This window comes from Zalophus californianus, chromosome 9 (genome assembly GCF_009762305.2).
Source record: "Zalophus californianus isolate mZalCal1 chromosome 9, mZalCal1.pri.v2, whole genome shotgun sequence".
Lineage (NCBI taxonomy): Eukaryota > Metazoa > Chordata > Mammalia > Carnivora > Otariidae > Zalophus > Zalophus californianus.
The window spans coordinates 102141845-102167537 of NC_045603.1; the positions used below are offsets into that span (position 1 = coordinate 102141845).

General features: G+C 43.8%; 1 protein-coding gene across 2 annotated transcripts; it reads left to right on the forward strand.

Annotated features, from left to right (window-relative positions):
- Window positions 1-1826: 1826 nt before the first annotated feature.
- LOC113921725 lies at window positions 1827-19015 on the forward strand. Of its 2 annotated transcripts, XM_027592817.2 has the most exons (8): window positions 1827-1962; window positions 2167-2284; window positions 2722-2862; window positions 3191-3364; window positions 8633-8791; window positions 10169-10274; window positions 12046-12111; window positions 18133-19015. In XM_027592817.2, exons 3-8 carry the CDS (start codon window positions 2809-2811, stop codon window positions 18135-18137), a joined length of 564 nt encoding a protein of 187 aa, XP_027448618.2. In that variant the 5' UTR covers window positions 1827-1962; window positions 2167-2284; window positions 2722-2808; the 3' UTR covers window positions 18138-19015. The 2 variants fall into 2 exon arrangements, with proteins under 2 accessions (XP_027448618.2, XP_027448617.2); XM_027592816.2 differs by lacking the exon at window positions 8633-8791 and having other exon boundaries at window positions 18024-19015.
- The last annotated feature ends 6678 nt before the right edge of the window (window positions 19016-25693 follow it).

Consider the following 25693-nt stretch of genomic DNA (forward strand, 5'->3'; position numbering starts at 1 on the left):
AGGCATCCTGGAACAACTCCACTCCACAGAGGAAACTAAGGAGATGGCCTTCCAGCCTGTGGCGGTCAGCCCCTGATGGGGGCAGGGGGAGCCTAGGACTTACTGTTCTTGGACTTAGGGCAGAGCTGAAGGTCAAGGGCCGCAGGGTAGGAGCAGGTCTTAGCGAGGAGCAATCACTAATACTGTACATTTGAGGGGCACCTGGGTGCCTTAGTCGGTTGAGTGTCCGACTTTTGATTTCAGCTCAGGTCCTGGTCTCAGGGTTGTGGGATCCAGCCCCCTGTTGGGCTGCGTGCTCTTCAGGGAGTCTGCTTGAGATTCTCTCTCTTTCTCTCCCTCTCCCTCTGCCCCTCCTCCTGCTCATGCTCTCTCTTTCTCTAAAATAAATAGATAAATCTTAAAAAAAAATACTATACTTTCGATTTAACCTCCTTTTTCCACCTGTATATCTAAGAACTGAGTGATGTAGAGAGAACAGGGATTGATCCCATTTGATTCTGGGGCTGGCACTCCTTTTTCCAGGGTTTGGGGGGTGGCATGAGGGTTGGAGGCAGAAGAGATTTGGTTGCCAGGGGCAGACAAAGTAGTCCCCAAATCATTTTCTGCTAAAAAGTTAGAGTTGCTTCCCATTCTGTTTTTGATGTCAGGGGAGTGAAGAGAAAGCAGATTGCATGTGTGCAATCTCATTTCCCTAAGGAAGAGTGGTGGGCTTTCAGTCTTTGCGTGCTTCTTACAAGCCTGAGTCAGAGTGAGCTGGGCCCTTTGGGCAGTGATGGGGAGGGCAGGGTGGGACTCAGTGTATGGGGCCATGGGACCATCTTATGTCTTCCTCCACTGTCTCCCAGGTGACATGTGCTCTGTGTGAGATGCTGTCAGTGTCCCTGTGCCAGGAGGCTATCCAGGAGTTCTATCCCCAGCTCTTACTGGCTATACTATGTCATCTCTACTGGGTGATTGAGCAAAATGTCCCCCAGAAGATGGTGGTCTATAGCAAGGAGAGGGGCCCAGGCAGCAAGAGCAAGCCCTTTGACCCCACTAGGTAAGCTTAACCCTCTCATGATGGACGGCTGGGACTAGTCAATTCCACAGGGCCCTGGATGACCCATATGCTACAATATTCTCACATATTTTCAAGCTTCTCGTCTCTCTTCTTGTACGCACGCTTCGGCTGATTCATTCAACACTTCATGTCCATGTTCATAACTGTACACGAAGAGATTCAACTAGATGGTAGGTGACAGGGCAAGCCCACATCTATGTCATTCACTCCCTGCAGTTGTGGCCATTCGAATCTCATTGACCTCTGGCTAGGCTTCTCACTAGCTCTGCCATCTTGCACAAGTCACGACTGGGATTCCGTTTTCTCATCTCAAAAATGGGGGTTGGACTCCTAAATATGTGGTTGTCACACTTTTCTCTTAAACCTCAGGACATTCTACTCAAATGAAATCTTATGTAAAATGAAAACAAATCAAACCAATAAGCAGAGACATTCTGATTAGATGGGTGTGGAGGTGAAGAGATATCCTAAGCCCATTCTGTGCCCCAGAGAGCAAAACTGGAAGACCATAGCACTGAGATCTCTCTAGAGTCTCTTTTATAGGACTCTGTGGTTGAATGAGGGCCACGGTTTGAAGGAGTGGATGGGCAATCTGAGATGGGTTTCACAGAGCCATAGATTTTTGTCAGCAGGAAAGCAGAACACAGTTACCAGAGCAGGAAACTGTCTCCTGGCTTCCCAGCACAGGATACAAATGAGCACATAATGCCTTGTCCATCCTTTTGTCCATTTCTTTTCACAAACCCAATGGTGGTGACCTTCAGTTGTGCCCTGGAGGTAGTGAAGTTGCTGTTCTTGGCTGCTGCATATGACGGAGTGGTGGTCTATGCAAATCAGCATCACTGCTCGGACCTTCTGTCCTGTCCCAAGTTTTACTACATAGGGATCATGGACCTGACAAGGTGAGGCTATTTACCCAATAATGCTGGCACCACTCTAGTCCCCGGCCCCCAATTTCCCAAGTCCCAGCCTTCAACTGTCCCTTCCTCACCTCCCAGCCCTCTGGTCTCCTGATTCCTCAGCCCTCATGTCTTCCGTGTTCCATGCACACTGGTCCCTTGCCACCTCCCCCGCAGCAACTGTTGGCTTCTTGTGTCCCACCCCAGTGACATTGTGAAGAACTGTGAACCTGCCATCCTGCACCGAATCCTCCACCTTGTCAGGAACTTCCTCTAGAGTTCCAACTCTCATCAGAAGATCCTGGCCAGGACCTTCTATGCACAGGTGAAGCCTGGGGAAAGGTCCACAGCCTGACCTATTCATTTCCTGGGCTGAGGAACATTTAACAAAAATGTTAAATAACTAGTCCCCAAAAGAGGAAAGGATAAAATAAGACTGAGCCATTTAAAGTGGGGTTCCCTTCTCTGGCACTTCAGGTGCCTGGTTAAAGGAGGCAGGAAAACCTGAGGAAGGGGCCAGTAGCTCACCCTCCAGAATGATCCATGGATCCTAGCATCTGACTCAAAATTCAAACCTTATCAGCATTATCCTCTATCCTCCTATCAGGATAGCCCCCTTAGTCTCCACCCCGTGTGTACAGATCTGCCACTCAACTGGACATACTCCTTACCTGAGTTTGGGACCTGAGGGAGGGCTGAGGTGGGTGCTAGGTACTCATAACATTTTCTCCATCCATAGCTGTAGTCTCCTCATACCCACAGCTCCTCTGGCACCGATCAGTGGCTCAGACTTTGGGGCAAGACTTTTTGAGCAATCTGATCAAGTGGGTCAAAGAGTCCAACCTCATTATGAAGGAAGTTGGGCTTCGTGGAATCAGTAACCTGGCACTGCACCCAGGACAAGTAAGAGTGGGGAGGATCAAATGGGAATCAAGTGTTAGTCCTTGAAACATTTAATTTACCTCCCTTGGGTCTCTTAGTTATCTTGGGTTTAGCACGTACCCCAGCCTCTCATCCTAGGGCAGCACAACATCTGGTTTGTAGACTTACATAGACTGGTCATCAAGCCTCCCAAACCCCGTGAACACCAGCCTTCTACTTCCTGGGCACATCCAGCTCCTGGATTGCCCATGTCTATTTCTCTTAGACACTACCTGTTTTCCCAAAACCCTGTTCCCAGAGTGTTGCATGATCCCCAGGTGGTGAGTGATCTCTGCCTTCTTCCAAACAGTCAGAATCTCTGAAGGGCCAGGTTCCATTCTTGCGAGACTTCCTGAAGAATGAAGCGCGAGGGACAGTGCAAGCAGTAAAGAGCCTACGGAACATCATCTGTCACGGGAAGGGAGAGGACACCAAGGTGGTCTTTTGCAGCATTTCCAAGCAACTGCATCCACTCATCAATGATGTACGGGCCTGGATCCCTCGGATTAGTTGGGAACAGTATGGGCTGGGGCTGATGAGGAATGCTGGAAACTGAGCTGAGGGTACTAGGGCAGGGCTATGGGATTATGGTGGAAGGCTGAAGTCATGGAGGGGCAGCCAAGAGGAGACTTGGCTACTTGAAGCCATGCATAGGATTGTCCCCAGTGCATTCCCTATTACAGACAGACCTAGCACACACTCATCTGCCTATTCTCTCACCAGGAGCCACTGAAGGAAAAGAAGTGACACGCTGCTATGAAATCGGTTCTGGAGTGAAGAGTGGGGAGACCACTCACAACTCTACCCTCTTCCCAGACAACACAGGGACCCCAGAATGCTAGTAATCTTGTCGAAAGGACCCAAAGGCTCAGGAATCAGAACTACCCAGAGCAGTACTAATCCACCCCATGTCTTAGCCTCCCTACAGATCATAGAATTTTAGAGCCAAAAGAGACTTGACAGCAGACATGCATGCTTTCAATACCCTCCCTATTCTAGCATCTATAACTCTTTAATTTTCGAACTTTGGATTTGAATTAGTTTTGTATTGGTCTCATCTCTTCTGTGAGCCTGGACACTCCATGATGGCAGGGTCAATGTCTGATTCATCTTTTTTTTTTTTTTTAAGATTTTATTTATTTATTTGAGGTGGGGGAGGGGCAGAGGGAGAGAGAGAATCTCAGGCAGACTCCCCTGAGTGTGGAGCCGGATGTGAGGCTTGATCTCATGACCCTGAGATCATGACCTAAGCCAAAACCAAGAATCAGATGCTTAACAGACTGAGCTGCCCAGGCACCCTCTGATTCATCCATTTTTATATGTTTTAAAATTCACCATATATACTTAACAAAGCTTAAAGATAATATCTTTATCCTCCACCCAAACAATATAAGGACCACAGAATGCTTTAATTCTGGGGTGCCTGGGTGGCTTAATCCATTGAGTGTCCAACTCTTGGTTTCAGCTCCAGTCATGCTCTCGGCATCGTGGGATCATGTCCTGTGTCTGGCTCCATGCTCAGTGGGGAGTCTGCGTGAGATTCTCTCTCTCTCTCCCTCTCCCCCGTTCTTCCCCCCACCACTCGCATGCTCTCTCTCTCTTTAAGATAAATAAATCTTTTAAAAAAAGAATGATTTGGGGCACCTGGGTGGCTCTGTCGTTAAGTGTCTGCCTTAGGCTCAGGTCAAGATCCCAGGGTCCTGGGATCAAGCCCCACATCGGGCTCCCTGCTCAGCGGGAAGCCTGCTTCTCCCTCTTCTGCTCCCCCTGCTTGTGTTCCCTCTCGCTGTGTCTCTCTCTGTCAAATAAATAAATAAATTCTTTTTTTAAAAAAAAGAATGATTTAACTATGATGATATCCTCCCATATTATAGATTAACATTGTCTAAGACTTTAGTTCCACAGTCTTTTAAAATCCCTGGATTTGGTCTTTATGTCATCATTACCAGCATCATTGTTGTTATTGTTTTGTACAGTCAATACTTCCTTCTATTTATAAATGTGGACAAATGTCCTTGCCTTCCTTTTCTTCTCACAGCTCTCTTGTCCCTTCTGGATATATATTTTTTCTTCTTCCTTTGTGTTTTCTTCCTCAAGGGTCTGTTAATAGGAAACACTCTCAGTCTTTGTCTGGAAATGTCTTTATTTTGCCTCACATGTGTCTTTAGCTTTAAGTAGTTTAGAAGGTGTTGGCATGGATTACTTTGGGTTTAGCCTGGTTGGGATTCTCTGAGTTTCTTGAAATTTCTGTTTATGTCTTTTCCCAGACTCGGAAAGTTTTCAGCCATTATTTCTTCCAAGTTTTTTCAGCACTATACTTTCTCCTCTCCTTTTAAGAATCTGATGGCACAAATGTTTGGGCTTTTTGTTATTGTCCTATAGGTCCCAAGATTTTGTTCATTTTCAATCACTTTTTCTTTTTTTGTTCAGATTGGATACTTTTTATTGCTCTGTCTTCAAGTTCACTGATTCTTTCCTCTGACATCTGTTTTGTCAATGAATGTACCCAGTCTTGTATTTCTCAGTTCTCAAGTTTCTTTTTGGTATGTTGTTTCTTTGCTGAAAATTTTTATTCCTGTATTTATTTCAAGAGTGTTCATTGTTGTTTTTTTGAGCATTTTGTATAATAACTGCTTTGGGTCTTTGCATGCTGAGTAATTTTGTATTGTATCATGGACGTTATGAATATTAAGTTATATGACTCTGGGTGCCACTTAAATCCTATGGAGAATGTTGATATTATTGTGTTAGCAGAAATTGACCTGTTTAACTTCAGGCTGCAAGTTCTGACTAGCCTTCTGTGTGTGGGGGCTGTGATCAATGCCAGTTTTGAATTCATAGCCTTTGCTATTCTGAGTTTATGCCACCCACCCATGCCAGCCTGGGACCTGAACCATTGTCTTTCCTGTAGTTCAGTTTTCAAAGTCTACAGTATGTGGTTTAGGGTCAGATCTATGCATGGAGTGAGCACAGGAGTTCATAAACAACTTTATAGGGTCACTTTCCCTAGCTCCTCCCTCTCTGTGACTTCCCTGGTTTTACAGTTCTTTGGGGTTCCCTTTTTCCAGTTGTCTTACAAAAAAGCTGGTGCTTTAGTTACTCTGCGATGTCAGGCACTTTTGTGACTGTGCCCACAACTGGGCCAAGTGACATGAGGGCAGAGGAAATAAAGCAATGGGAGTTTGTCCATCCTCTTGGGCCCCAGCTCCTTCAAATGAAGAGTGAGGTTCCCCTCCCTTAGAGTTTTAGCTCCTATAGACTCCCATGGGGCTTGTTTTGGAACTGTGATATGAGAGAATAGAAGGAAGAAAAAAGAAATGAGGGATTTCCCCACTCTCTTTGAGCATTTTGATTCCCCTTTCTGGCTCTTTGAGCATCAGGTAGAAGGCTTCTCTTAGAGCTGTCTGTCTGTCCATGATGCTTGCTTCTCAGCTTCTGGTTGCCTTGTGAAGCAGGCTAGGGAGACCAGCAGGTATGAAGAGATGTGACCCTAGGTTATTGAGACCAGTGGCATCTGCCTGACCGCACAGTAGCTAGAGGGTCAGCAACCTTTTCATCTTTGGCCTCTGGAGATCTTACTTTTTTAAAGCTCAGCTATGCATTAAAGAAAAGTATTTTGTATATTTTATCTAGCATTTAAAGGTATTTATAGTGGGAAAGTTGTCAGGTTATCTCTTCTTCCATATTGCTAGAATGAAAAGTTGACTTATGGTCTAATCAAGAAATAGTAAATTGTCATCATCTACACAATGACAACCTGGCAGAATGAAAAGAACACTGACCCAAAGGCCGTAGGATCTGGGTTCCCAGTGCTGCTTTACCACTCACCTACTCATAGGAACTTACTTAGGCAAAGCTCAGTAGTTTTATCATTTGTAAAATATTATTCTATTATTTTGTTGGTGTATCCTCTTTTCTCTCTTCTCTCTGTTCTATTCTTTGGAATTTCTTTTGATTTATTCTCTGTGTTTCTTAATTTTTGTTTTTTATTTCCCACCTCTTTGTCTACCTTGGAAGAATTTCTGGGCTGATTCTCCTCTTACTTTAGCTGCGGTTATTCTGCTATTCAACCCACCTATTGAATTTTTATTTAATTTTTTTGTTTTTTTTATGAAGCAGGTCCTCTTTATTTTTTTCTTCTGGTTGATGGTGTGATATCTGAATAGCTATTACATTATTCTATAGGCACACTGCCTTACCTTTGCCTCTATTTATTTGTTTGCCTATTTATTTAGAATTTCAAAGTTTGGATTTCCAAGCACTTTAAAAATGTCCTCAATAATTTGTTTTACATAGTCTTCCTGAGGATTCAATATATTTTCTCTGAAGTTTTGTTTTGATTATATTGTTAATTGTGGCCTTGGATATTGCAGGGTTTTGTTTGTTTGTTTGTTTCTCTTATGGTGCTGATTTTCCTAAATGTTTGGTGAGTCTTGGCAGTGAGTTCCGGAAATTTTGCACTACTGACTCTTGGCCGGCCCTCTGTGAAAGTAATACCTATTACTGCAGTCAGACTTCAGTAACTGTGGGGCAGCAGCCAGAGATACATGGTCCATCAGATGTGCCAATAGCCAGTCTTTTGACTATAAGGCTCCCTGCTCTTCCTGGGTGTTGCCAGACACCCAGGGCACCATCCTATCTCTCTGGTCTATAGAGCACACTCCCTGCTCTTTTGGGGTGGTATGTTCCCTTGCTGCTTGCTAGTTAGTAAGGAGGATATTGGGAGGGCAGGGTGCAAGGAGGAGGTGGAAGGAGATTGTATGCCTGAACGTTAGCCTTCCAAATGACTACCATGTCTGTTGCCCAGCATCCCCTTCTGCTCCCTGTATTCACAGCTGTTTAGCTTGGAGCATTCCCAGAACACCCCTACCTCCTCCAGCAGTCTGTTTTTGCCCACTCTTTAGGCTGTGGTTTCAACATCAATTCCAGTCCTGTCTGCTGTTTGTCTTTCAGGGATACTCTAGTTCTCTATGGGGGGATCCCATCAACTATTTCAGATTCATAAAAATTTTAAAAAACTATATCTCTACTATTTCTTTCAGGAATTTGGGGCAGGAAGGGATAACTGAAGTAATAGTCATTGATCTTGAGCTGATCTGCCTGTGATACTTTTGAATTAATGTACTAACATTGAATCATCTCTCTGTTTGGTTATTATGTTCACTGGGCAAAAAATAATAATGTGTACATCCAATTTGTTAAAATGTCTGCTTCCCAAATCCTACAAGTGCCGGGACTATGTGTTTGTCCCACCCTGTCTCTATTATTTGGCACTATGCCAGCTCATGATAGCTACTCAGTAAATGTTTGTTAAATTAATATATAATATACTCTTGAAGTGTATAATTTAGCTGTTTATGATCATTGTTAATTAATACAAACCAATATAGATTTTGCGATTTTATTCACAGCATAACTAGGATAACTATATGTATTTTTAAAATACATACATATATTTTAAAGCTAATCCTTAGGAGAGAATTAAGTTACAAGCTGTAGATATGGTCCAGGGCAGATCTGAAACTATGGTCTTGGTTTCCCTAGCTCTGTGCCTTTACAAAGGGACTTATTAGCTCTGCAGCTCTAAAGAGAATTACTCAGATACATAAACCATGATGTCTTTGCATTATGTAACATAATGCCATCAGTGTACTTTGGATATGGAAGTGAGATGTGGGAGTATGGAAACCAGGCCAGCCAGGGCGAGAGTGAAACCACAGCCGCCTTAGCTCCATTTTGCTCTGTATGGCAGGAGAGGGACCAGGTGAAGATCTCGGCCCCCTCTGCCCTGGGCTACATGTTGCATCAAGTTGACAAAATCAAGCCTGGACTCTCCACCCGAAGAGAGATCTACACTTTTCTAGTCCCACTGCTGCTTAGCATTCAGGATAACAACACCGAGGTAGTCAAGGTACTGGTGATCTCTGTCCTGCCAAGCTCAGCCTGATTCATCCCTCTTTCTGCTAGAGCATAGCCTTTGGCTCTTTTTCATGAGCCCAGCCTTGGCTGTACATTTTATATCCACCTCTTTGGTGTCATCCTCCAGGCTGGCTCTGAGCACTTTTACCCTCTTTTGGGTGCCATTGATCTTATCCTGATATGGTCCTGCTCCCTGAAGCTATTTATGTCCCATGTCATGAACAAGGTCCCATATTTCACCTGGTCCCAGCTACGTACCCTCAACCAAGCCCCTTGGGGGCTAGCTTCGTGGTCTTCCACTTAGCCTCCTGGCCTGGCTCTGTAGAGCTGTAGGAGTGAGGCTTTGGGAATTCCCTTCTCTCCATCCTGTAGGCCTGGGGAGGGGCCCTGACTGAGTGGACCAATGTGATTGGCTGGTCATCACTCACACAGATATTCCAGCATACCACCCTCAGCAATCACATCCAGGTACTGGAAGAAACGTGCAAGTACCTGGTGAGTGAGAGTCCCTGAGAAGCCAGGCCACAATACTCATGTTAGGGACTCAAAGGCAGGCTGAGAGGCTAAATAGGGGAAGGCTGACAGAAGATACATTCCTTCTACTCATTAATTCTCATTCTCTATTATCAGCAAACTCTGAGAATGCACGTTTGGGATGTCAGTCCCTCATTCTTCATATCTGGTTCTCTTAGCAGTATCCCAGTTTCTGCTTTCAGAGGCAAGGAAGGTCATGTGAGGGTAGTAGATGGCAATGGGACAGAGGTTTTCTGGTTACAGCTGGTAGAAAAAGATGTAGGCAGGAATCATCCGGTTTTTGGTCATGATGTTAAGGTCCTACTTCCTATGAAGTTGAGAACAGGGCAGATCAGGAATCCTTGTGGAAAAGTAAATATTTAAGGGCTAAGCAAGTAGGTTAGGAACCAACATTAGTAATTTTAATACAATGGATTTTGATGCTTATTATCTTCCATAGGTAGAGCACTTTACAGTTTACAAAGCACTTCTATATCCATTATCCCACTGGAGCCTTACAATTATGTGAAAGAGGTTGGGCAGGTTTTATTTCAACTGTTACAAAGGAGAAAAGTGAGGCTAGTGGCAGGGCCAGGATTCAATCCTGGGTCTCCTGGTTCCGCATCAGTTGTTTCTTCCCTTATGTTGGTATGAAGGAGCAAGATTCTCTCTATGAACTTCCTGCTAAGTCTGCCCTGTTGCTGGGGTGGGGGTGTCTGCAGCTATAAGTTCGAGCACCTTCAGCTGGCTGAAGACAGGACAGTGCTGCTTGTGGATAGGGTGAGAGGGTTAGGAGCGTTCCCAGGGCCCCCCAGCCCCAGCTCTTGGTCAGCACCACCCCTCTTTGGCTTCACAGGTGAGCACAAGCAAAATACAGCTGGTGGGGGACTTACTGTCCCAGAGCTTTGGCTTCCTGAAGAGCCCTCAGTCCTTCCTACGGGCAGCTGCCATCGACTTCACAGGTAAGGTGCTTCCTCCTGGCGACCCCTCCCTCTTCTCTTCAGTAGGGGAGTCCTCCTTGACTTTCGGCAAGGGCTAAGCCAGAACCATGGTCCCGTGAAGCGGGTCACCTCCTTCCCTAGCTCTGATCTGATTAGAGAGGCTGTCCTGTGACCAGGCTCAAAGTCCCTGTTAGAAAAGCGGGAGGAGGAAGAGAAGGCCATGTGCCTTTGCCCTGCCCCACACTGTCTACACTCTGCAGAGTGCAGAAGAGAATCATATTCATTTGAAAGGGGACAAACTCTTCCTTCCACAGGAACCCTGTGGATTTTCAAAAATATTTTTGTTTTAAACTAGAATCGTAGTACAGTATGTGTTAATGTTAGAAAATCTAAAAAAATCGGACTGGCAAAAAAGAAAATACATAATGCCAGAAATTCTAACATTTGGATTTAACCACTGTTGACATTCTAGAATTCTCCCCTAAGAATACACTCACACACACTCACACACACATAGCCATTTTCAAAACATGAAGTTTGGTATACTGTTGTTTTCCCTTGTTGTGTCACAAATACATGCCATTACGTGCCCTTCAGCATTGCTTTTCACCACTGCATAATATTAATTCCATTTATGGGTGGATTTATGGAACTATTTAACCAGTCCATATTTTTGAATATTGAGACTGTGTCATTTTTTTATTTTTAAAGTAGGCCACCTCATCTTTTGTTTTTATAAGCTGGGAGACCGTGATTAAATCTCTACATGCCATCATGATTATTTTAAGATAAATTTCTTAGTAAGTAGAATTCCTAGGCCCAAAGGGTATGCAAAATTTTAAGGATTTTGGTGCTTTAACTGTCCTCTAAAAAGTTTGAATCGTGGGGCACCTGTATGGCAGAGTCGGTTGAGCATCCAACTCTTGGTTTCAGCTCAGATCTGATCTCAGGGTCGTGAGATCAAGCCCCACGCCAGGCTCCATGCTCAGCATGGAATCTGCTTGTGTTTCTCTCTCTCTCTCCCTCTGTCCCTCTCCCCTGTGTGCTCTCTCTCTCTGAAATAAATAAAATAAATCTTAAAAAAAAAGTTTGAATCGTTTTCCATTGTTACCAGTACTGTATGCAAGTATCCATTTTGCAAATATTTGCCAACTCTGGGTAATATTTTTAAAATCATTACCAATTTGATTTTTTTTTTAAAGATTTTATTTATTTATTTGAGAGAGAGAGAGAACGAGAGATAGAAAGCACGAGAGGGAAGAGGGTCAGAGGGAGAAGCAGACTCCCCGCCGAGCAGGAAGCCCGATGCAGGACTCGATCCCGGGACTCCAGGATCATGACCTGAGCCGAAGGCAGTCGCCCAACCAACTGAGCCACCCAGGCGCCCATCATTACCAATTTGATAGGCGAAAAGAGTTGCTGTTGTTCTGAGGAACATTCTTTTTATCAGAAGTGAGGTGAAATATTCTTTTCCTGTTTATTGGCAATGCATATTTTATTTTTGCAAATTAATTGCCTCGCAATGCCCTTTTCCTACTGTGTGGGAACCCCATGGAGTTTGACACCCTGGGTTCATGTCTTACCTGTCACCTGCCAACAACATTTTTCTGGGTCACTGCTGCTCTGAGGGTTGTTCTTCCACTAGAGCATGGACACGTAGGCTACAAGGCATCTCATAGAAACATTTCTTGCTAGAACTGGTTTTCGAGCTTCCTTGTTTGCTACAGAGGGGGTAAGGGTGGCCCAAAGGTCCAGGAATTCTGGAATGACTTTGCATCTGTCCTATCTTTAGAATTAACAGCTAAGAAGCTAAACAGGAGTCAAATACATGAGGATGATGTGGAGCTGTTACAGAATGGTGAGTCCGAGCCTTGTCCCTGAGCTCTGGGTGACACAAGGCAATGGGGCAAGACAGAAAGCGGGGGGGGGGGGGGGCTCGACTCCTTAAGGACATATTTTGTTATTTCAAATAAAGTATATTTTTACTATTATAAATGTTATATATAAAAGTAGAAAATGGGGCACCTGCTTTGCTCAATAGGAGGAACGTGTGACTCTTGATCTTGGGGTCAAGCCCCATGTTGGGTGTAGAGATCACTAGTTACATGAGTTTGAGCCCCATGTTGGGTGTGGAGATCACTTAAAAAAATAAAATCCTGAAAGACTAAATAAATAAAAGTAGAAAATTGAGCTAAGTAGGAGGAAGAAAACGAGTTATCCATTGTCATGCTAGTTAGGGAAAAACGCAGCTAACAAAAATGTTCTAGTCACTCAACATTTATCATGTGCTGTCGGCTGCTAGCTACAGCAGTATTCAAGGGAGAAACACCCTGTCCCTGAAGAACTTGTAGTTTTGTGTTCTTTTTTATTGTAGTAAAATATTTTAAAATTAATTTATACTTACAGTAGAAATACATGAGTATAGTCTGTTTACAAAAAAATAGAAACATTATTGATAAAGTTTTTGTTTTTAGGGTAAAGTTCCATTCACCCCCAAGTCTGGCTCCTCTCCCCACTTTCCGCTGTTTGTTTGCTGTAGTCCTGTATTCTTTTGCTGTACACATAGAATATATATGTTATATACTACATAATTTATGATATATATCGTATAGATAGATATATAGATATATATATATGCAACTTGCTTTTTTCCCCACTCAGTATGTTGGTACATACAGATCTGCTACAATCTTATAACCCTTGGTAGATTGTTATTTAAATCATTTCCAATTTTTTGCTATTCAAACAATGCTACCATGAACATTTTTATATTCATCTCTTTGTATATAGGTGTAAGTATTTCTTCAGGCTAGTTACAAGAAAGTAGACTTTTAAAAAATTTTTTATTTAAATACAATTCAATTAATGTACAGTGTCTTATTAGTTTCAGAGGTAGAATTTAGTGATTCATCAATTGCATATAACACCCAGTGCTCATTACATCATGTGCGCTCCTTAATGTCCATCCCCCAGTTACCCCATCCCCCGACCCACCTCCCCTCCAGCGACCCTCGGTTTGTTTCCTAGAGTTAAGAGTTTCTTATGGTTTGTCTCCCTCTCTGTTTTCGTCTTATTTTATTTTTCCTTCCCTTCCTCTATGTTCATCTGTTTTGTCTCTTAAATTCCACATATGAGTGAAATCATATGGTATTTGTCCAGAAAGTAGACTTTTTTCATACCCATTGAGCTTAACAGGGTTTAAAGTGAAACGACATTTTAACCCTTCCCTCCAGTGTTGACACGAATTCTAATCACCACCCCTCCCACTATATAGGCTTTTGTTAGTGATTATTTTCGTTCTCTTTTTTTAACCTAGAATTTAGATACTATGATTATTGTTGTTACTTTATACAAACCGTGTGGGTTTATGTGCAGTGTTACATGCTCCCCATTCCTTGTTATATCCCTGACCATCCTTCATTTTTTTCATCCTGAAGTACACTTTTTAGAAGTTTCTTTAGTGCCAGTGTCTTCATGTTATGCTCTCTTGCTTTTTATTTGTTTGTAATGACTGTTTCTTACCTCCATTCTTGCAAGGTGGCTTTACTAGTGACACAGTCCTTTTTTTTTTTTTTTTTAAGAATTATCAGTACACCCATCATAGGACTTGAACCCACAACCCTGAGATCAAGAGTTGCACGTTCCCCCTCACTGAGCCAGCCAGGGGCCCCTACTAGTGACACAATTCTAGACCAATAGTTTCCTTCCCAGCACTTCGAAGATGCCATACTATTGTCTTCTGGTTTTCTTTGTTGCTAAAAGAAGCCTGCTGTCATTCTAATTTTCGTTCCATTGCAGGTAATCTAGCCCTTTTCTCTGGCTGTTTTAAGATTTTTCTTTTAGTTTTTAGCATTCTTTAAAAGTCTGGAAAATAGTATAATACCCCCCCACCCCCCAGCTTCAAAAAGTATCAACTCATGGTTCTCTTGTTTTCTCTATTTCTCTACCTGCAGCCCTCCCTGCAGATTATTCTGAACCAAACCTCAGACTTCATATTATTCATCTATAAATATTTTAGTATACATTTCTAAATGATACTCTTTTTAATATTAAAACATTTAGGTGTGCCTGGCTGGCTTAGTTGGTAGAGCATGCAACTAACTCTTGATCTGGGGATTGTGAGTTTGAGCCCCCATATTAGGTGGCGAGATTACTTAAAAAAATTAAATTAAATTAAAACATTAAGAATGTTTTAATAATAGGCATGTTTTGGAGTACAATGCAAATTATGCATGAATTTTTAAGATAAAAGAGATTCTGAGTAAGCATCTGTAGACTATATGGGACTTGAGGTAACTCACCCAGAGCCCTGAGGTCACCCACTTATTCTCTTCTGCCTCTGAAGTTAGGTGTACTTCAGAGAAGCATTTCCTCATCCTGAACTATAACCCTCCTCATCTTGGAGGCTGGGTCATCTGTCCAAGATCACAGAAGCGAATTACTGGGCTAGCCAAGAGCTCAACTTTCCACTTCGGGGATCTTTGCACTAACTCATGCTCACTCCGTTGTCCTTTAATTTGACCAAAGTCCGAGAAAGAGGGAGTGGGAATCTGGGGTGTGGCAGAAGAAAAGCTGATATTCCCAGTGCATATCAGAAGAGAAATTTTACCTCACCTTCAAAACCCTTTGGTCCCTAAAATAGCCAAACAACCACACCTGTGTTCGCTATAGCAGGTACTTCTGCCCTTGCTCGCAATTAAATGAGTTTCTTAATTATTGAAAACCTACTGGGTACCAGGTACTCTTCTAAGCACTGGGATACTGCAGCAAACAAAACTGATGTTGTCTGTTTGCACCCCTCCCCCCACCCCCCACCCCCGCCAGCGGAGGAGGGGAGGGGCCATAACCAAGTACATATATGTGACCAGGCACTATAGAAAAAGTAAGGCAAGGCCAGGGGCCAGAGGGTCAGAGGGCAGGGCAGGGGTGCCCCTCTGAGAAGGGGCGCTGGAGCAGAGACCCAGAGGCAGTGACGGCGTGAACCACCTATCTGAAGGAAGAGCGTTTGGCATGTTAAGGAAGAACAAGAAGTCATTGTGGTTGGTGTGGAGTGAGCGAAAGGAAGAGCAGGAGAGGAGCAGGGAGGAGCGCAGTGTGGCCAGAATCATACTAGGCTTTTCGGCCACGGTGAAGATTGAGGATTTTGCTGTGGGTGGTAGGGGTACTTGGGGAAACACAGCTCATAATTCCTCTAAGGGGGCTGGGAAGGGTTTAGGGTGTCTGTGATAGGTGGTGGGTAGGCGATTCACTCCAGCGCCCAATAGAAATGATGTTTGAATTATTTGTTCTTCACCATCTTCCCTGCCAGTTTGCTTCCTTTGATCGAGAGATAAGATGGAGAGAATGTTGGCTTTTATAGCCCTGCCCCTGGGTGCCAGTGCTTTTGTATAAAAGAATGGGCGTGTATGTCTATGCCCCAGCTGTGCTGTTCGTGCTGTTCTGGTGCTGCACATGCTCGTCCTCGGGAACTTGCCCTCTGGTTGGAGCCCACTTCATTTCCTGGCACCTGCTTCAAGCTGGTTATTCTGGATATGCTGCCTTTGAAGGAATGGTGGCATCATACTTCAGAGGACATGCCCAGCAGACATCTGGAGATAGACACGTTCTCGTTTCCTGTATGATTTATTACAGCTCTTTATCTTGAGAAGAAAAAGTGGTGAAGTCAATGACTTTTAAGGGTCCTTTCTTCCCAGTCAGTGTGTAACGAAGAGCATGGACTCCAGTGTCAGCCAGCCGGGTCTGAAATACTAGCTCTCTCTGCAATGAGCCATGTGAGCTTGGGCATGTTACTGCCTCTGTGCTTCAGTTTCTTCATGTGTATCATGAGCATAATCGTGCTGACTTTCAACATTGTTTAAGTATCAGATACAAATGCGTGTAAAGCGTGACGCTCTGCTTGGCACGGCGGTGTCCCACAAAACCTCTGTGTTGAGTTGACGCAGGCTTCTAGGCTAAGATGGGGCGAGGTGCCGGCAGTGGCAGGTAAGGAATGTACTTGGACCGCCGGTCAAGGAGGAATGAATTTGTTAGCCGCTGTGGGTAGCAGCCGTGCTCTCCCCTGCCCCCCAGGGACTAGGGAGTAGCATCTGTCCCCTTAGGGCTCTAACCCTGGCTTCTGACCCCGACATTTTGTACCTGTGCTGCCGTCTCCTCCTTTTTTACAACTGAAGTCTCTACAGGGTGGTGGACCCCGATCCCCAGCAACTGGAGAATTTCCGCGGAAGGATTCTAGAATGAAAGCCCTAGACTCCTCAGTATACCAGAGAATTCATCTTGCCTTCCTCATCCCACTCAGTCTTCAAGAAAGACTGCCTACACTACCTACACAGGAGGGACTTTTTCCCAAGGAAAGTAATTCCAGTTAAGTCTACACCCATATCCAGTGCCTAACAAGCCTTGTGGTCAAGAAATGGTTCTTCACAGGATTTACATATTTGCTGTGTAGCTGAAGCCCAGTTCTTTCTCCTGTTCTAAGTATAAATGAGATCAACATGAAGCTGTAGACTTTGATGGGCTTGAAGGCCCTTTTGAGCCAAGATTCTTCCTGTTCTTTTTATCCTTTGGGTGCTAAGCCATTTAGCACCCTCTGTTCCCACCCGAATCTAAGCCCCTGGCCGCCCTGGACTAACTGAACCGCTCTAACAACCCCCACACCTGCTGCTTCTCCATACTTCTCTACACAGCAGCCAGATTCTCTCTGAAACATGTACACTGAATCATGTCACCCCTGGCTTAAAATCCTTCAGTGGCTTTCCACTGCTCTTCCGGTCGAAGCAGACTTCGCTTGGCGAAGTCCCTGACGCTTGGCCCCAAGGCCCTGACTGAGCAGCTTCTGACTCTCTCTCCACCCGGAGCCTATAGTACCTCCCCTCTCACTAGAAGCTACAGGCACACTGGTTACTTTCTACACTGTGAGTAGGTGCCCCCCTCCCTGACCTTTGGGAATGCTTCTGCCCTTGCTCTTCACGTGGCTTCTTGCCTCCTTGCTCACGTGTCACCTTCTCAGAGAGGCATTCCCTGACTGGCCTATCTAAAGAGGTCTTCCCTGGTTATTCACTATCATTACTCTGTTAATTTCCTTCTTTGTATTTCATTTATGTTTCCTTGTTTGTTTTTGTCTTTCCTCCACTAGACCCTTAAGTTCTTGAGGGTGGGGAATCTTTCTTGTTCACCCCTGCATCCCCAGCACCTAGCATAGTGGTCCGTAATAGCTGCCAAATGAATCAGTGGTGATTGTTTCTAACAGTGAAAAACTGCCGACAACCTAATTATTCACTAGTAGAGAGTTCATCAAAGAGATTATGATAGAATCATGTGATCGGATATTACCTTATATAGAAGAATATTTTATGGGATTAAAAAATGCAAGTCTTATTTTTGTGAAAAGAAGTGTCCATATTTGGTATTAAAAAAATACTGCAGGGGCGCCTGGCTAGCTCAGTCAGTAGAGCATGAGACTCTTGATCTCAGGGTCATGAGTTCAAGCCCCACGTGGGGCATAGAGATGACTTAAAAATATATATATACTGCAAGGATAGGTACAGAAATTATTAACAGTATTGTCTCAGGGGGGCAGATAAGTCATTTTTCTTTCTTTCCTTTTAGAGAAATGATGTCTGTGTAAACATTTTTCTAGAGTAAAACAGGTATTACTTTTACAGTGACAAAAATTATTCTAAATGAAGTTATATAATAATAACCTGGTGTGTGGGGTGGAAAATAGATTGTCCTTGGAGATCGAGTCTGAGTTGACCTCCTTTCTGGTTTTAGCTATTGGAAGTCTGAGGAACGATCCTGTGGAGTCTATTCAGGCTTTGGTCAATACTCCTCTGAAAAAAATTGATGAATATGTTAACCCCAGGTCTGTCTCTACTTCCAGGATAAGCCACCTGAGCAATAACATCTTCAAAGTCACTGGCATGAAAACCCCAAAAAGAAAGAAGTGACTGTTTAAGAGTGTCAAAGGGGAAAGAGATGATAATGACGACAGTCAGAAAGAGAAAATCTGGATGTGGCTTCAAAGCCCTCTAAATTCATTGTGCAACCGGTACGATAGGAGGGTGAAAAATACTCCACTGATAATAGGCAATTCAGAGAAACAGTCAATACGGTCACAGGTCCCGACATCTGAAAGTCCACCTGTAGAAGCTGGGCCTGCTGCCAAATAAGTTGCTCCTAATTGCTCTGGGACTAAAGCCTTTTCCATTTGTTTGTCCAGATGTCAGTACTTTGCTTCCCAGTAGCTCACCTACCATAGTCCAACTGGATGGGCTACTTTGGATTACACCCAAGGAGGCATTTTTGATCTTAGAGGACACAGTATGTTTCTGGTCCTTTCTCTCCCTAGGGGATTGTTGGCTATCAGCATATGCATTTGTCAATAAAACTTACTTTCTCACCCTAAGACAAGATGACTTTCATCTTAGTTTTGGGGGATTGGGGAGAAACCTGAGTGACAGGGACAGCTCTGGAAGTATCTCCTTCAATCTTCAGGTAAAGTTTCAAATGATAAGAGGGAGGAAGAGTAGGGTGGCAGAACAGCGTGGCACCTAGTGTCCAATCAATTGTTTTCACCTCCACACACATTGGATGAAATTCCTACGCCTGACACACTGCAAGGCACATTCAGATTTCAGGTTGGAGAAGAAAGAGGCGGGCTGTGGGTGTAAACGTTGGGGTGGCAATAACTCCAGCCCAATCTCTCTCACTTAAGAAAGAGCATTTGGTGGGATGCCTGGGTGGCTCAGTTGGTTAAGCGACTGCCTTCGGCTCAGGTCATGATCCTGGAGTCCCGGGATCGAGTCCCACATCGGGCTCCCTGCTCAGCAGGGAGTCTGCTTCTCCCTCTGACCCTCTTCCCTCTCATGCTCTCTATCTCTCATTCTCTCTCTCTCAAATAAATAAATAAAATCTTTAAAAAAAAAAAGAAAGAAAGAAAGAGCATTTGGATTGTGATGGAGTGACATTCTTGTTGGGATAACTTGGAGTCCATTCTAATTTAAAAAAATTTTTTTAAAGATTTATTTATTTATTTAAGAGGGAGGGGGAGAGCAGGGGGAGGGGCCAAAAGAGAGGGAGAGAGAATCCTGAAGCAGACCCCCTGCTGAGCACGGAGCCTGACGCAGGGCTCCATCCCATGACCCCAAGATCATGACCCGAGCTGAAATCAAGAGCCAGATGCTCAACTGACTGAGCCACCCAGGCGCCCTGAGGGCAATAATTTTTTTTTTCAAAGGCCCTGACATTTAGGCTATTGGAACTCAGTTCTGAGAAGTTTGAAAGATGCAGAAAGAGGGGCATCTGGGCAGCTCAGTTGGTTAAACCTCTGACTCTTGATCTCAGCCCAGGTCTTGATCTCAGGGTCATGAGTTCAGGCCCCACGTTGGGTTCCATGCTGGGCATGGAGCCTACTTATAAACAAAAAACAATAGGTTGGGGAAAAAAATAAAGATGTGGAAAGACCAAAGAACTAGTTCCCACTTTGGTCAAATTGATTAATTTGACTTCTTTGAAGTTAACCATGATCAGAATGGTTTTGATTGCTTCTAAACTTTATGAGCTACTTTTTAATTTTATGAACTTTTATATAAAATCCTTCTAAAACTGTTTTCTTCATATTTAAAAATGAGAATTTTTAAACTTACTTTATAGGCTTTATGGAATGAAATGAGATAGCCATGTACTTGGTATAGAAATAAGTGCTTAGGGGCGCCTGGGTGGCTCAGTTGGTTAAGCGACTGCCTTTGGCTCAGGTCATGATCCTGGAGTCCCGGGATCGAGTCCCACGTCGGGCTCCCCCCTCAGCAGGGGGTCTGCTTCTCCCTCTGACCCTCTTCCCTCTCATGCTCTCTGTCTCTCATTCTCTCTCTCTCTCAAATAAATAAATAAAATCTTAAAAAAAAAGAAATAAGTGCTTAATCAATGGCTGTCATTATTACCTGGGTATGATGGTTAATTTTGTGTGTCAGTGGGGTTGGGCCATAGTGCCCACATATTTGGTTAAACTTTATTCTGGATGTTTCTATGAGGTTGCCTTTGGATGAGATTAACATTGCAATTGTAAATAAGTAAATCAGATTGCCCTCTATAATGTGGGTGGGCCTCATCCAATCAGTTGAAGACCTGAATAGAATAAAAAACTGACCTCCTGAGAGCAAGAGGGAATTCTGCCAGCAGATGACCTTTGGACTTGAACTGCAACATGAGCTCTTCCCCGTGCCTCCAGCCTGATGGTCTACTCTGCAGATTTTGGACTTGCTGGCCTCCATCATAATTGGCAATTCCTTAAATCTATCTCTTTCTTCCTTGCTCTTTCTTCACACACACACACACACACACACACACACACACACACACACACGTCCTATTGGTTCTGTTTCTCTGGAGAATCCTGACTAATACACCAGGTATAAGGCAGCATCCTCTGAGTCAATAGAAAAGTGTCAATACTTGGGGATGACAAAGGTGGAGTTGGTGGGAGTTGGTGGGAAAGCTAAACTTTAAAGACTTAGCTTCTGAACCAAAGCACTGAGACTTCCAGTGCTTTGTATATTGGCATGTGCCCCATTGGCCTTCAGCCTAGCTTTATGCTCTTTGACTTTCTGACTTTTATTTCAATTTCCTTCGAACTGGGACTTCTCAGGATACCCCCAACCCTGTCATGATCTCTAATTCTTGCCACCACTCCCTGGCTGCACATTCTCTATGAAGACAGCTGCCCCATCTGTATCCAGGTGTTCGTAGAGCCCCTAGTCTTGTATTTGGGGGGACCTTGACCAAATCAGGCTACCCGGCAGAGGAAGCTGGTCAATGGCAGAGGGAGAGGTTGCACTCTCACTTGGTCCTAGGGTTAGCATCCTGTCTTCCTTTGCACAGTCCCCCTGCCCCTGCCTTCCAGCACGCATCCCTCCCGTGTTCCTCTCCTCCCCACCAGACTCCTTGAATAGGTGCAGTACTTCTGCTCCTCCAACCTTCTCATCATTTAGGCTTTTCTTAACACTTGCAAAGTAATTTTGTTCCAACTACTGTACTGACTCTCCCTCCTTAAGTTGCCAGGGGATTTTTTTCTAGTTATTGTTCTCCTTGACCTTGCTGTATCCAATATTTTTGATCGTTTTCTCTTTTGCCTTCGTGATGACCCTAATTTGCCCTCTACTGCTCTAATCAATCAATTTCTCACTTCCCTCCCCCCAGAGGGGGCCATTTCTTGAGGTCATTCTCTGATTTTATCCTCTTTTTAAAAAAATTGTGTTCGGGCACCTGGGTGGCTCAGTCGTTAAGCGTCTGCCTTCAGCTCAGGTCATGGTCCCAGGGTCCTGGGATCGAACCCCACATCCGGCTCCCTGCTCTGCGGGAAGCCTGCTTCTCCCTCTCCCACTCCCCCTGCTTGTGTTCCCTCTCTTGCTGTGTCTCTCTCTGTCAAATAAATAAATAAAATCTTCAAAAAAATTGTGTTAAAATACATATAACATATAAGATTAACTATATTAACTCTTTTTAAGTGTACATTTTAGTGGTAAGTGCATTTACTTTGTTGTGCAACCGATGTCCAGAACTCCCTTCTTCTCACAACACTGAAACTCTCTACCCATTAAACAACTATTCCCAATCTCCCATTCAACTCAGCCCCTAATAACTTCCATTCTACTTTCTGTCTCTATGAATTTGACTACTCTGGGTACCTCATGTAAGTGGAATCATACAGTATTTGTCTTTTTGTGACTGGCTTATTTCACTTATCACAATGTGATAGTTTTTTGCATCAATTTGAAGTGGACCATGGTGTCCAAATATTTGGTCAAACATTATTCTGGATGTTTCTGTGAAGATGGTTTGTTGTTGTTTTTAAATAGATTTTATTTATTTGTTTGTTTGTTTATTTATTTTAGAGAGAGAGAGAGTGTGCGATGGGGGGAGGAAGAGGGAGGGGGAAAGACTCTTAAGCAGACTGCACAGAGCCTGACTCGGGGCTTGATCTCACGACCCTGAGATCATGACCTGAGCTGAAACCAAGAGTCGGATGTTTAACTGACTAAGCCACCTAGGCCCCCTGTGAAGGTGGTTTTAGATGAGATTGAAATTGAAATGAGTGGATTCTGAGTAGAGCAGATTAGTCTCCATAATGTGGGTCAGCTGCATTTAATCAGGTGAAGGCCTTTAACAGAACAAGAGGCGATTCCTCGGAGCGAGAAGAGATTGTGCCAGCCCACAGCCTTTGTACCGGCGTCTCCAGCCTGCCTGCTGGCTTACCTCATCAGATTTTGGCTTTGCCAAACCTCCACTATGTGAGCCAATTCCTTAAAATAAATCTCTCTCTATACACATCCTGTTGAACCTGTTTCTCTGGATAACCCTCTCATGTCCTCAAGGTTCATCCATGTTGTAACATATGTCAGAATGTCCTTTCATTTTAAGGCTCGAAGATATTCCATTGTATATAAATGTCACATTTTGTTTATTCATTCATCTGTTGATGGACACTTGGGTCCCTTCTACCTTTTGGCTATTGTGAATAATGTGGCCATAAACGTGTGTACAAAAACCTATTCAAGTCCCTGCGTTCACTGCTTTTGGGTAGATACCCAGAAGTGGAATTGCTGGATCATATGGTAATTTTATTTTTAATTGTCTGGGGAACCATCCTACTGTTTTCCGTAGTAGCTACACCATTTTACAGTCCCACCAGCAGTGTGCAAACGGTCCAATTTCTCCACATCCTTACTAAACCTCGTTATTTTCTGTGTGTTCTCACAGTTACCATCCTAATGCGTATAAGGTGGTATCCCATTGCGGTTTTGGTTTGCATTTCCCTAGTGATGAATGATGTGAGGGATGTTGGCCATTTGGGTCATGTGAATAGCTTTGTTCAGATGCTTTGCCAATTTTTTAATTGGGCTGTTTTTGCTGTTGCTGTTGCCTATAACTCAACAGTAGGAGATATTTACATATTCTAAATATTAGCCCTTTATCAGATATAGGGTTTGCAGGTATTTTCTCCCATTCTGTAGGCAACTTTTTCACTGTTGATTGTGTCTTTTGATGCACAGAAATTTTAAAGTTTATTGTTGTCCAATTTATCCATTTTTACTTTTGCTCCCTGTGCTTTTGGAATCCTATCCAAGAAATCATTGACAAATCCAAATCACCTATGTTTTCTTTTAAGAGTTTTATACTTTTAGGGATGCCTGGGTAGCTCAGTTGTTGGGCATCTGCCTTCAGCACAGGTAATGATCCCAGGGTCCTGGGATCAAGCCCCGCATCAGGCTCCCTGCTCCGCGGGAGGCCTGCTTCTCCCTTTCCCACTCCCCCTGCTTGTGTTCCTGCTCTTGCTGTGTCTCTCTGTCAAATAAATAAATAAAATCTTAAAAAAAAAGAGTTTTATACTTTTAGCTTTTACATTTAAATCCATTTTGGGTTAATTTTTTTAAGTGGGCTCCATGCCCATCATGGAACCCAATGTGGAGCTTGAACTCAGGACCCTGAGATCAAGACCTGAGCTGAGATCAAGAGTTGGTGACTCAATTGACTGAGCCACCCAGGCGCCCCCGGGCTAATTTTTATATATGGTATAAGGTAAGGATCCAACTTCATTTTTTGCATGTTGATGCCTCCCCCCCCGCTTTTTTAAACTGTTCACACCTTCAGAAATTTTATAACTCACTGTGGCTTTAGTTCTTTTACCCAGAGGTGATCAAATCCATATACATAGCCTCTACCTCTTTCCTGAACTCTAGTCCTCCATTTTCAAACAATGTTTCATGGAAACATTGAGGGGGGGCAGCCTATAAATTCAGTCCAACAAATGAGATCGACGTATTTTTTTTTAAGATTTTATTTATTTATTTGAGAGAGAGAGACAGAGAGAGAGAGAGTGCACGCTTGTGTGTTGGGGAGGGGTAGAGGGAGAAGGAGAAGCAGACTCCCTGCTCAGCAGGGAGCCCACACAGGGCTTGATCTCAGGACCCCAAGATCATGACCTGAGCCAAAGGCAGACACTCAACTGACTGAGCCATGGAAAAGTTATATACCTAGATATACATTGGACATAGTAATCAAAGACATTAGGGCTCAGAGAAATATTACTAGGGTGCATCTTGCACTCTTCCGGGGAAAGGCACATGGAGTCTTGGGGATGGGACCAATTTGGTCTCTGGAGGTTTTCTCTCTCTCTCTTTTTTTTAAGTAGCCTCCGCACCCAACGTGGAGCCCAACACAGGGCTTGAACTCACGACCCTGAGATCAAGACCTGAACTGAGGTCAAGAGTCAGAGACTTAATGGACTGAGCCCCCCAGGTGCCCCTGAAGGCTTTCTCTTATATGACAGGCACATTTCATGAAGCTTTCCCAGTGCCTAGGTGATATGTCACACTCAAATTCCTGTGTTTTCCTTGTTCTGATTGTATGCTTACCAAGCAATCGTCCAATTCACATTGGCTTCCCAAATAGGAAGAGATCAATTATTCTACTTACTGGAAATGGCTCCTTTATAAAGGAATCCATTGACAAGGATGTAAATACAGTGATCATGCATTTGTATGATGTAAACTTTCTGAGTTTACTAAGATAATTCAGCTTCTGGACTGATGCTCAGTTGGTATTTATTGAATGAATGAATATGATGGCCAGGCTATACCCTGGAAAAAAGTTGCTTTAGAGAGGCCCGGTCCTGCTTGTAACATGGCATGTAACTAATGTGTACCCCATCAAACTGCATAACTTCAAATATCTCAGAGATAGAATATTCCCATCCCCCTCTTCAAAATAGCTAAGGTGGTTTTTCCTTCTAGCAAGGCATTAACATTAAGAAAGTTGGGAGTTGCTGGAGGAACGTCAAATTCTGCCTGTCTCAAGTATTTGTCAGTGGGCCGCAAGTTAGAAGGAAATTTAATTGTATCTATATTTCCTTTTGCCCATGTTCTCCGCATCAAGAGCTACTTAAGCCCATTATATATTCCTCTTTGCCTCTGCTGCCAATAATCTCAAAACTCAATGTGCATTGTTTTAGTTTTTCATTGGCCAGTGTTTTTTCTTTTCTTTTTTTTTTTTTAGAAAGAGAGAGAGAGAGTGCGTACTCGAGTGCCCACACACGCAGGTAGGGGGTGGGGCAGAGCGAGACAGAGAATCTCAAGCAGACTCCCTGCTGAGCGAAGAACTTTGATCTCACGACTCAGGAGATCATGACCTGAGCTGAAACCAAATAGGGCTCAATCCATTAAGTCTCTCTGACTCTTGATCTCAGTTCAAGTCTTGATCTCAGGGTCGTGAGTTCAAGCCCTGTGTTGGGCTCCACGTTGGGTGTGGAGGCTACTTAAAAAAAAGAGAGCGAGAGAAAACCTCCAGAGACCAGATTGCTCCCATCCCCAAGACTCCATCCCTCCTGACCTCCTTATTTCTGTTCTTCCAATTCCCAAAGGCCTCAATCTCAAAATTTGATTCACAGT

Coding starts and splice junctions, on each gene's coding strand:
- LOC113921725 (XM_027592816.2), top strand. CDS start 2,809: ATGAAGGAAGTTGGGCTTCGTGGAATCAGTAACCTGGCACTGCACCCA. Junction 3,365..10,168: donor TGCATCCACTCATCAATGAT/GTACGGGCCTGG, acceptor TTGGCTTCACAG/GTGAGCACAAGCAAAATACA. Junction 12,112..18,023: donor TGTGGAGCTGTTACAGAATG/GTGAGTCCGAGC, acceptor TTCTGGTTTTAG/CTATTGGAAGTCTGAGGAAC.